General features: G+C 40.0%; 1 protein-coding gene and 1 pseudogene across 1 annotated transcript; one reads left to right on the top strand and one right to left on the bottom strand.

Moving 5' to 3' along the window:
• Positions 1 to 3,100: 3,100 nt before the first annotated feature.
• On the bottom strand, positions 3,101 to 11,961 carry LOC111319693 (uncharacterized). The gene is made up of 3 exons (XM_088761305.1): positions 11,833 to 11,961; positions 4,334 to 4,738; positions 3,101 to 4,115 (listed from the first exon to the last, which is right to left on the bottom strand). Exons 1-3 carry the CDS (start codon positions 11,959 to 11,961, stop codon positions 3,759 to 3,761), a joined length of 891 nt encoding a protein of 296 aa, XP_088617431.1. The 3' UTR covers positions 3,101 to 3,758.
• LOC148730555 (uncharacterized) lies at positions 5,882 to 8,050 on the top strand (annotated as a pseudogene).
• Positions 11,962 to 12,827: the final 866 nt, after the last annotated feature.

The following is a 12,827-nucleotide window of genomic DNA, read 5'->3' as shown; positions in this document are numbered from 1 at the left end:
TAACGTGTTTAATTGAGGAAACAGGCCGGGTGATGGCACACTCAGGTTAGTTTGACTTGTTATTCACAATTAAGAATGTTGTAGTTTGCAATGTGCGGTGGGATAAAAGTGGTCAAGTCCTTATGTCACTTAGGTGTTGAGGCAAGCAGCAGACCTGAAGCGTCCGATATCATATTTATTTGTACTTTGGTCGATTTCGATACTCATGTATTCTGGATCAATTCTGAAATTGGACAAAACGTTTTAAACACCTTCTGTTTGATCAACTATTATCATGAGGCAGTGTGGTAGAATTTCATCTTCAAAACTTGTTAATGATACAAATTGCATATTTGTGTTGCATAGTTCAAACTAAAGATGCTATTTTTATGGTTCTTGTTGATCCGTTATCAACTATGATATTTCTACAATTATCATTAACTTATGTGTTTTATCTAGATAAGGCAATAAGCTGCTTTATTGTATGACTGTGTCTCACAAGGACTGGGAACTACCTAACTCACGAATTTGATTGGCTGAAATCAATATTGAAAGCGGTCTAGATTTTCCCACCTAGACCGGCATCTAGACCGGTCTAGAAATAAAAGGTACAAAGAATATAAAAAATTGGCATATAAGACGCGGCCATATAATAAACATCTTATTAACCGAGCTAGGTCGGTCTGTATGGGAGAATCTTGACCTCGATCGCTGGTGCAGACCACACCGCGTTCGGTCTGTACTGGCGACCTCGGTCAAGATTCTCCCATACAGACCTCCCGCTCGGTTAATAAGAACTAATTATTACATCGCTCACAGCGTCCGTGGGCCACATGAAGCGAATCCTGTGTTCTGATTGGCTATCCGATCGGGCAGGATGGGGCCATCTTCCCCCCTCGGGATTGCCTGCATTGATCCCGCGCATGAGAAAAAAAAAAAAAAAAACACAAAAAAGAATAGAATTAGAACTACTTTCGTAATTCTCGGAGAATTTTGGCGATGGAAACGCAAAAAGCGGTAGAAGATAGTCACAACAAAGAAAACAGAAACAACTCTCGTGCGTTTGTTGTGCTACAAACACAGTTGTTTCTCTTTCTCGGCTCTCGAAGTAAACAATAAAGCGAAATCTTTTTTGTTATATAATAAATCCTTTATTAACCAAGCTTGTTCAGTCAAGATGGCTGGATATTGGCCGGGTTCTTTTTTCGCATTTTTATAGACCTCGACTTTGTCTCCGTCCATAGAAATGCGAAAAAAGAACTCGGCCAATTTCCAGCCATCTTAACCGAACAAGCTTGATTAATAACGCCTAGCTATCAGCGTAAGGCAAGAAACTTTGAACTGTTCATATTCTTTTAGGTAAGGTTAGCATCAGTGATTGTTTTCTGATCGTGGAGTTTATCACTGATTTAAGCCTCTGATGCGGTAGATTGCTTATCACACGGTCATATATGCCACTAGCTCGCAAACATCACAGGTGTGGTGTCAACCTTCAAAGTTAAGAGAACACAACCAAGTGAGAATATAAGCGTCTAGCTTTCGATTGATAGTGATAAGTTGTATTTGGAGTTATCATGAAGTCAAAAGTCAGGGGTTGAAGTTGAATTGGAGTAAGACTTTAGAGTTTGAATTAATCAGCGAGAGAAACCAGACGTTGCAGCAGCTAGGTATGATACATTAAAGAAAAATCTTTGATCTATGTGATCTAAGGCTCTTCGCGCCTTCCGCTTGACGAGTTTGCTTAAGGTACTTTCCTACTAGCGTCCCAACATTGTTTTGAACTCCAGTCGATTATAGTGTTCACGTATTCAAGACAGATTCTAAAATAGCACATCCTAAAATCTTTCAGCTTAGCATTCGATTTTGCTCCCAAATTTCCTATAGATATGTTGTTCAGTTTAACGGAAATTGCTGCAGTTGAACTGCGGAGCTGTTCAAAAAATGTTTTACAACATATTATTTTGACAAGCACGATGCTGATATAAGGATTTGTGAAAAAAATCACGAGACTAAATACTTTGGAGATTGAAGCGATATTTCGGCACCAAAACGTGAGGAGGGGGTTGTTTTCCCCCAAATTTTTGTTCTAAGGGGGAGGGGGCTACAGCCCCCATCGTCCCTCCCTGCTCCAGAGCTTATGTGGTGCCTTGCACTCAGCGTGCTTGTTCAGGCTATAGTTTCCCTCCTAAGGTCCTAATAAGTTGGCTTGCTGAGTATCTAATAAAACTGGAACAATAACCGGTTTGATTTACGAGATAACTGATAACATTAGTTTTACCACCTTCAGTGTTAATATCACAGATAACAGTGCTGTAATTTGAAAAACCGGCATGCGCAGGATAAAAGCGGAAAAGTCCATCGATGTTGAAAGAGGGTAGTTTTCTAAAGAAACCTGGGGCTGTATCAGTAAGGGGTATTGCAAGATAATTGGTTTGATCAGTTGATTTGATTGGCCACCGTAGAGAGTTTCTAAAGCTGATCGCCTCCCCCTTGCTAACAATAAAGGTCTACCAGAGTTCAGAACACAACGTTTTACTGCATCAAATTTCTAGAGTGGAAACAAGAAAAGCAGGCCAGGCTTACCATTGACATTCTCAGGCTACAGTTAACTGTAAATGAAGTTAAGTCATCATCCCGGCGTTATGCTCGATACTTTGACCATAGTATTATGCCCAAAATTGCCGCCATGATTTATCCGACCCTAGCTAGCTGGTGTTTACTAGAGAGCGGCCAAGTTTTAATTTCTTTGTTAATTTTCATTGTGGTCTAGGCCTTCTTTGGAATTAGAGAAGTTTTCTCTGCGTGAAATATCTAGCGAATTTCTTAGCGTTACGAAAGTATTGGATTTAGCCGAGTAATAACTACAGGTTTGGCTGATACAAGAAGTTACATGTATTCCATGGTCAACTCGTCCGTTTCTAAACTTAGCATAGTGACCCCGCGCTTCTGTTCAAAATCTAGCCTCCAAGAGGTTGATAGCACATTTTATGTTAAGTTTGACAAATTCTTTGAGGTAAGTTCCTATCAGTCAGAACGGAACCACCAATATATGTCACTTCATCTAGCCGGCCGGTCAATGAATAATGGCTGAAATATGACTTTGAAATATAAGCTTTGTACCTGCAGGACGTTCGAGCACGATTAACTTTTATTTAAAAGAATTCTTTGATAATAACATTAATGACAATAATAGTACTGTCAATGACAATGATGATAATAATATAAGTGCTATTGGTATTTACCGAGACACTGGATAGCATTTAGGGCGCGCTCTGATTGACTACTCAAGTTCCGATTATCTATTGATATTCACCTCTTGGAAACGCACACGAAATTTGCGCCCGAAAATATCGTAACCGTTGCAGGAATAAACGAGTTAAATTCATCTTTTTGTGCTATAATAAAATAACTTTTCAATTGTAGGGTGGATATTTACTCCACCCCTTCACTGCTCGTTAAACATCTACCACCTCCACTTTGGTGAAAACTTGTAAATTATAGACTACGAGTAGTCCCTCCATCTCGGCGAAGTCTAGCACGCGACTGAAAAGAGATCAGCAACCTTGTTAACTCTGTTAATAAAACGAAATTATCTTATATCTCATTCACGCGAAAGGTAGGGGACATCTTCAGAGAAAACATTTTCAGCGACATAAAAGAATATATTATTTACTTTGGGACTTTGATAATAGGAGAAAATCTTGAGATCGAGCTAGGATGACGGAAAAAACAAAATGGAATAGTCTTCACCATTCCTTGTATGAAAACGACAGGAGTAATTAGGACTGGGCTCGAGACACTTCCTCGATCATTATTCTGGATACTGATTCCCATCCAGTATAAGCACCACCCTGTGTGTTACCACTGGAACACTTTCCTACCCACAACTCCACAGTAACCCTGCCTTGTGGGATGTTTTCACAGAATCCCTCAAATGATCTGTGGTGAAGCAGATCGGGATTACCAGATGACCAAGAGTTGAACACAGCAGCCTCAATTGTCATTGGTCCACTGCATTCATTTCCATTAAACTTGAAGAACCACCGGTTACATTGATTACTGCCATAGACTCTCATATTTCCCTGGAATGAGACTTTAATGGCTGTATCAGACTGCAGCTTGTTGAATGAGCAATCCTGGAACAAATAACAAGAAGACAGTATCAGTCCAAAAAGCTTTTAAAATAATGGTACACATTAGAGAAGAATTCAATGACCTTGTACTTTTCCTGACTGCTATGAAGCACAGAATTGAATACGAATTAATTTTGTTAACTTCCATTTTAAAATTTTAAAAATGTTTATTTAATCTAACTCCCAAATTTTTTTATGGTATTTTTTAGATATTTCTATACCTTGATCTTTCCACTGTCTCTGTCATCACCTTTTTTCCACACACACTGTTTCCAGTTGGTCTGTGACACTGCACTATTCACACTTTCTCCTTTCTCTCCCTTAGGCCCCAGTCCTCCTTTCACACCCTTCATTCCGGGCGGTCCACTGCTACCATGTGACCCTTCATTGCCTTTATTTCCTTTTATTCCCATCATTCCAGGTGCACCATTTTTACCAGGTGACCCTTGATTTCCTTTTTCTCCTCTTGTCCCTATCATGCCTCTTGGTCCCTTGACACCAGGCTCTCCCTTGGCTCCATCTTTTCCCTGTTGTCCTTGCAATCCCGGGGACCCAGGAATTCCCGGCATTCCTGGTATGCCATTCGATCCTGGAATCCCTGAAAATCGCCGAGCAAAGATGGATTTCTGGAAAGAAAAAAAGGTAATTGGATCGACGTGCTAGATGGAGTGTTGAGTTAGAAAAATACAAAGACTACGCTTTCATCCATACAAACCTGTTTCGTGATTGCTCACTCATCAGGGGATTTTAGAAGATAAAATCATAGAATAAAATAAAATACTCAATACTTAATACTGATCACTCTCACTTACACAATCATAAATTCTGGCAAAACAGATTTTTCACTGAATGGAAAATTAACTGTGTGTTTGTAGAGGTTTAACTGTTGTTCGGTGCCATAAAAAAGGGGTCATCACACGTTTTCTAAGCTATTTCAGGTTTTTTTTAATTTGTCATCACATTTAATTCAAGGTGTCCTAACACCTCCCCTGTGAGTAAACAGATTGGCAACCGCGTAGTGCAATTGCCTTGTGTGAGAGAGGCTTTCTCCCCACCTCCCCAGGCTAAGTAATACTAATGCGATCACAACAAATGATTAAACTGAAGTCCATGCGGCCGACTTTCAAAATTTTTAAGGTCGGATTTTCCGTTCCTTTCCAACCTTGATAGACCTTCTGGAGGTCAAGATGAAATGTGAATATGCTATCGAATACTCTGTTCGAAAAATAATGGATATCGAAATCTTAGAAGCGACGGAATAAGTTTCCGAGTCAACGATATTCCGATTCTTCGATGCGATGCGAATTATGGCTATAAAGTGAAACCCGAACTATAATGTATTTTCCGCTGTTATTCCAAGTAATTAGTTGCAGTTGCTTTCGTTTCACACCTGCCGCACCCACTATTGTACATTCTGTTTGACATGTATCTTCTGATTGGCCAGGTGTTAGTTCTTTGCTGTCTCTTGAGTCCCATTCACGCTTGCGGTTCCAATACAGTTTATTCATGTTTCTGGTTTACGCCCCCCCCCCCACTTCCCTTTTACCTCCTAACCCTAGTTTTCGTCATTGCCTTCAGCTTTCAGGCCGTAGAGACACTTCTGGCGACTTCTTCCGCTGCTTCAAATGCGGCAAATTTGGACACTGGGCTAAGGACTGTAGATCCTTTGCCCGGCCGGGAAGTTACCAGCCCCCTAGGTACAATTCATTCCCTGGAATGTCCTACAGCAAGCCAACCGCAGGCCAACCAATTCAGCTAGAGCTATGAAGATGCCTTGGCGCAGGTAGATCAAATTTCTCAGAATTACGAACTTGAAAGCGGACATTCATTAAGTGTTAAGGGTAATTTGAAGAATAGTTTAGCGTTCTGGAGATCTATAGGTGCTCCGGATTTCATTTTGTCTATTATTGAAAACGGCTACAGGCTGCCGTTCGTCACTTTTCCGTTGGCCGGAAAGCTTAAGAATAATAAGTCAGCTCGACTTCATCCTGATTTCGTGGACCAGGCTGTTCTTGAGCTTCTCAATTCTGATCGGGTTCGTATGGTTTATAAGCAGCCTTTTGTTGTAAATCCGTTGTCAGTTTCTATGCAGCCAGGCGGTAAGAAGAGATTAATTCTCGATTTGCGCCACGTCAATAAGTCCTTAATTAAGCAAAGTGTTAAGTACGAGGACTGGAAAATTGCTAGTCTTATTTTGCGAAATGAATGAAGGCTGATAGTTTCGAAAGAAACTGTTTGGGGCTGCGTCGGTGGGGGTAACGAAGTAATTTGGATATATCAACAAAGTTGAAATGGTAAATTGGCCACCGTAACGATTACAAAAGCTGACGTTTCGAGCGTTAGCCCTTCATCGGGGCGATTATTTTGCGAAAGGCGAGCGATTATTTTGCGAAAGACGCGTACATGTTTTCCTTCGATTTAAAAAGCGGTTATCATCATATAGACATTGCCCAAGAGCACCAAACTTTTCTGAGGTTTTCATGGCGGGCGCCTAATTCCATCAGTGAAGTATTTTATGTCTCTACTTTGCTCCCGTTCGGTCTTTCCTCTGCCCCTTATGTTTTCACAAAGGTTTTAAAACCTTTAGAAAAGTATTGGAGAATACAGGGTCTTTGTTTAGCTATCTTCTTGGACGACGGTTGGGCGATTGTTCAGAATAGCGAAAGTTGTCGCGTTGAGGCCCTGGCCGTAAGGGCGGATTTGTGTAACGCGGGTTTTGTTGTCAATGAAGACAAATCGGTATGGGAACCCACCCAAGTATTGGACTGGCTGGGTTTAACCTGGAATTCCGCGCTAGGTGCTTTAAAAATTGTAGAAAGAAGAATTGTTAAGATTATCAATGCAATTGATCATATCATCGAAGCCGATTTGAAAGTGTCTGCCAGAGAGTTGGCCTCCTTCACAGGTCAAATTATCTCTACCGGCCCCGTAGTTGGTAACATCGGCAGGATAATGACCAGGCATTGTGTCTTGTCCACCTTGTGCAGGAATAATTGGGATTCTATATCCCTCCTCGACGATTACTGCAAGGAAGAACTATATTTTTGGAAAGAAAATATGGTTAATATCAACACTAGGTATTGCTTTGTAAGTAAAGATCCAAGTTATTTTGTTTATTCGGATGCCAGTGCTACTGGAGGTGGAGCAATTATTGACTTTAACAATGATTTTGTGTGCCACAAAATGTGGTAGGAGAACGAGAGAAGTCAAAGTTCAACGTGGAGGGAGTTGTCCGTTATTGAGTTTTCACTACAATCATTTGCCTCAGCGTTGGAAGGATCACACGTTAAGTGGTTCACAGATAGCCAAGTAGCTGCTAAGATTGTTGAAGTGGGCAGCATGAAATTAGATTTGCATAAAATAGCCCGAAGGATTTTTGATATTTGTATTCGATCGGGAATTCATTTAGAAGTGCAATGGATCCCTCGCACTTCGAATCAGCAAGCTGATTATATAAGTCGTTTAATTGACACTGATGATTGGCAAATTACCAAAGAACTTTTTCTTTTTCTTGATGGCCTGTGGGGCCCGCATAGTGTAGATTGCTTTGCTAATTATTATAATCACAAGCTCCCCAAGTATTTTTCCAGGGTTTGGAACCCCAACACCTCGGGGGTTGATTTTTTCTTTCAATCTCTTCGGGGAGAAAATTGTTTAGTAGTCCCTCCAGTTGGTATCATCCCACGCGTTTTGCATTATCTCAAATCCCAACAGGCCATTGGTACGCTCGTTGTACCTCTTTAGCCTTCGGCTCATTTCTGGCCTATAATTGCACACAAGTATAGTCGTTATCTTGTGGCTCACAGTATTCGTATCGGGAATGAGGTTCTAACCCACGGAAGAAACCTTAATTCACTCTTAGGGTCTGATCTTTTCACAGGAAATATTATTGCCTTTAGATTGAAATTTACTGAGTAATTCATTGGACGGAGAGTCCACTAGCCTAAAGATTATTTACATTTGGTGGCGCTGGCCAAGGCAGTGTACTGTTCATCTATAAAGCAATGGCCCACTTATAGCCTATCATTTCATGTGGCGCTGTCTTAAACGGAGTATAGTTGATATATGCGGCGCTGGCCCAATCTATGGTTGTTGATTTACGCGGCTCTGGCCCATACGATAGTCTATCGTCTTACGGGGCACTGGCCCCAACAACGATTGAGTTTTGAACGGTTTCTAAAGGACGTTTTTTCTTTTGTTCTTTTTTGTTCGTTTAGTATTTATGCTTTGTTCTTGTCTTTCTAGATAATGCTATCAAGTAATTCCTGGAAAAGCTTTCAGCAATTTTCTTCAATCAACGTTTACGAGGTTCTAGAAGTTATATTGAAGTTCAGGGCGGATGCAACTACTAAAGCTTACATTCGTGTTATCAAAAAGTTTTTGGACTGGTCTAAAAGTAGACATTTCAACATGCAGTTACCTTTTCCTCTTAGTGTTGTTTCTCTATATCTATTTGAAGTTCAGCAGTCTTGCGCTTCTAGTTCCTCAGTTATTTTAGCCCATGCGGCCCTTAAATGGTTACATTCTTTTGTCCCTGGTTTGGATCGTAATCCTTTAGATAGTGAGTTTTGCAGGAATATCATCGAAGCTGCTAAACGCCAGAAGTCACAGCCAGTTATGAAAAAGAAGCCTATTACCACAAACATCATAAGGAGTATTTTAGATATTCATATCAAGAAAGATGCCAATTTAAAGAATCTTCGTATTGCTGCGTTATGCTCTTTCGCTTTCGCAGGATTTTTCGTCATGATGAATTATGCAATATTGTTCCTAAGCATATTGAATTTCACAGCGATTATATACGAATCTTCGTGCCTCGTAGTAAGGCAGATGTTATAGGGAAAGGAATTTCGTCTTTATTAGTGCATCCAGGTCTAAGTCATCTGTTGTGGAACCAGTGTATTGTAGGCAACATTTCTTGCACGAAGTCAAATAAATGATGTTCTTAGAATCACAGAAAAGTTACGATCGTATGTTGTAACTTTTGCCTGTTTAAAAACTTTTAAAGTGAATTCGATTCAACCAAGAAATTGCGAGAAAGATCGCATCTTGTTCTATTACATTTAAAACATCCCTTAACCTCAGCAGCTCCTTTTACAGTAATCCCTGTAGACATAAATTCAGTATCGCTCCTTAAGCAACCCATTTGTACCTACTCATCATCGCAGAAGAAAAGGTTCAGTTTTTAGCCGATTATCGTCACTGGCTCGTTCTTATAGATCACAACTAATAATTAAGCAATGTAGGTGTTTAATTACTTCAGCGTATCACGATGGTATTTAATGCTCAAGCACAATTTCAATCTCGTGCTGATCTGAGGTAGCTGTTTCAGCGCTGTTTTGTATTAAAAATAGTTAGAGGTACACTTAACACAATTAAACAAAACTGAAAAGGCTTGAACGAGTTGTTTCTTGGCGATTCATAGCTAATATTTCGAAATTTCGAGACCATCAAGGATGTCGCAATATACCTTGAGCATGGTGAAAAGTAAATCGGTCGATTTTTTAGTACATATTTCGTAGCTGTTCAAACAAAAACTTACGCTTCCATTGTATCAACGTGACCCGAATCAATTTCTGATAAAACAGCGGCTAAAGAGCGATAACCTCTCTCCTATAATTTCTTTCTAGCGGGATGCTCGTAGTAGCCAACTTGAAAGCTTGACTCCTTTGGCTACTACACACTCTTTCCACTGCTTTGTGTAAACTCGTGTATGGTTAGAACTCTCTTTTTTTTTTTCTACTTTTTCTCTTTCTCGTTGTTGTATTTTTTAGTAGAATAAGTGTGAATAAAGAATGAATGCCATGTTTGCCCCGTGGCGGTCCCAGAAATCATTGCGCAAACACAAGGATCGATTACTGGCAACTCATTCGTTTGTCTTCACATTTTGCTCAAGCTTTCCTAACACTTCCCCTATGAGTAAACACATTGACACCCATGCAGTGCGATTGTCTCGTGTGAGAGAGACTTTCCCCCTACCTTCCCTGGGTAAGTAGTACTAATGCGATCACAACCGGAAAATGATTAAACTGAAGTCCACGCAGCCGACTTTAAAAAATTTTCAGATAGGATTTTTCGTTCCTTTCTGACTTCTGGGACTCAAAATGAAGAGTGAATATGCCATCGAATACTCTGTTCGGAAAATAATGGATATCAAAGTCTTAGAAGCGACGGAATAGATTTTGAATCAACGACATTCCGATTCTTAGGTGCGATGCGAATTATGGCTATAAAGTGAAACCCGAACTATATTACTTCAAGTAAGGCCTAGTGAAAATTTGACCTTTCCACAGCCCAGTAAATATCATGACTACTCTATGGTATGTCCGTATTTCTCATTTTCCTCTTTTTTTTTATGGGGACCAATGGTCCAATAAATTTTCTTTTCCGGTTTTAACGAAAGGCAGCACGATTAAACCAATTTGACCCGTAAATTATAGGGTTAAACATCCCTTTCATTGCGGTTAGTCTCTTGCGTGATCATTAGGGGAGACGAGTTTTTACACCTGAGCATGCACGACAATGGCATATGCGCAGATGGAGTGCGCAGTGGCAATAGCAGGCACTGTCCGGCAAAATCCTCCATAAACAGAACGATCATTCAGGGAATTGGTAGTATAGAAAACAGGGTACTGTTAATTAAAGAAAGAGGCTTCACCGAATATTACTTTATTTGCGTATAATGAAAAATGTAATTTAAAAGATTTTCAAGCAAACTTTGAAACATTTTTTGAATGAAACTGCTATATGTCACCATCTGATGCTTGTCAGAGAACGCAGATGAAAAAAAGCGCATGAAACTTTTAAATGAACAACAGTGCTGGTTTGGCACACAGACTCTAGTAAAATGACTTTCACTACGATCTTTTGTGTACTGTTTCTTTCCATCGAGGATTAATCTACGAAGATTTACCCCTGTTTAGTTTTCAATGGCGAGGCAACTCACTGTGACAAAAATGCAAATGTTTATGAGACTATCAACAAATTTTCCAAAGCTAATGATGGATGAACGATTTTTCTTGCACTCAGCTTGGCAGACATGAGTGGTAATTTTTTTTTAGTTCCTGGTTGGTTTTTTATTTTCAGGAGCTCTAAAGTTGAGTTGGTGGTAAAGAGTGAGGATTTGGACCGCATAGCATTCGATTGCGACACCGCAGGGATTACTTACCTGAAGGTGGGGATATGGGGCCATGCTCCCCTGTAAAATTTTTTAGTAAAAAATAAATTACAAATGAATAAAGGCTGATAGTTTCGAAAGAAACTGTTGGGGGCAGCGTCGGTGGGAGTAAAGAAATAATTTGGATATATTAAAAATGTTGACATGGTAAATTGGCCACCGTGACGATTACAAAAGCTGACGTTTCGAGCGTTAGCCCTTCGTCGGAGCGAATTGAGGAATTGTGGGTTGTGTTTGCTTTTACAGGCAGAAAATGGAGTTACGTTAATGGTGGGAACATGGCAACGAGAAAAACACGAATAAATAAAAATAAATTAGTTGCTAAGACGTACATTTCATTATTCTGAACGAGACTTCCCACTATTAGAAAATGTTCGAAGCGAGCACAAAGGAAACAAGGAGTTCGTTATATGTAATCAGAATTTAATCAGAAACCTTAAATGCGTGAGAAATAATAGTTTCAGCGGAAGAGCATAAGATTTAATTAATTCGCGTGAGTCTCAACCGCTCTTGAGAGCTACTAGAATAAAGCACAAAGTTTACCTGACATGGCTCTTTGTCAGCGTCAGCCTGAGGATTCTGTTGTTGAGGACTGGTAGTTGTTCCCATTGAACTTACTCCTGGTTTGGGTAAGAAAAATAACAAAGCTGCGACTATCAGAAGCTTCGTCATACTAGGCCCGGATGGTTACTTTGCTTGAATACTTTATGTTCGCTATGAAATATCTTCCAACGTGTGTGCATTTTTATATCCTACAGAATTTCCTTGAAATGGAAACTGTTAGTTACCACGCTAAATCTAGAACTTAAGGAAGCGACAGAGCTAATGATAACGGGAAGTCTGAAACGACTTGAAATCACACACGGGTAAACAACTTAATTCTGATATCCTTGTCACGTTCATTGGTCAAGCACGTATTGACAAGTAATCCCCATAAGTTTAGAGAAACTACTCTCAACATCTGGACCACGTGGTTAAGTTTCCACTTCTTATCAAACGTGACATATTAAGGAGGAAGAGACATTTGATATGCTGTGTGACATGATCTTAGTTTGGTCTTTGGACGGTTTCAAGTAGTCTGCATCAATATTTAAACGTTTTAAACGCCGTGCTGGCGTTAGATTCACTCTGAGGCGAGATCATAGTTTTAATCCTTAAACTCCGTTCATGAATGTGTTTTGATCATCAGGTGCACATTGCAGACGTGTCTTACCAAGTATCTTGTTTAACTGAAACAATAATGTGTCTGAATGAGGAAATAGCTATAGGTGATTAAGTTAGTTTGACCTAGCTCGTTATTAATATCACAGATAACCGTGTTGTAATTCGAAAAATGTGGGAGGAAAAAAGCGGGAAAGCCTTCGGATGTAAATTTTGGTGTTCCTGGAGACCTGAAGCGCATTTTAGCGAAAAGTGCTCTATTTTCACCTCTTCCTAGATATAATTTCACGCTAACGTATGCGCATTAAAAATTGGCGACATTTTGTTTGTAGCCAGTGCTCACCAGAAGGGGCTGGTGGTCGTTTTCTCGAAAACTA

Source organism: Stylophora pistillata, chromosome 5, assembly GCF_964205215.1.
Source record: "Stylophora pistillata chromosome 5, jaStyPist1.2, whole genome shotgun sequence".
Lineage (NCBI taxonomy): Eukaryota > Metazoa > Cnidaria > Anthozoa > Scleractinia > Pocilloporidae > Stylophora > Stylophora pistillata.
This window is presented reverse-complemented; position numbering and strand designations above follow the sequence as displayed.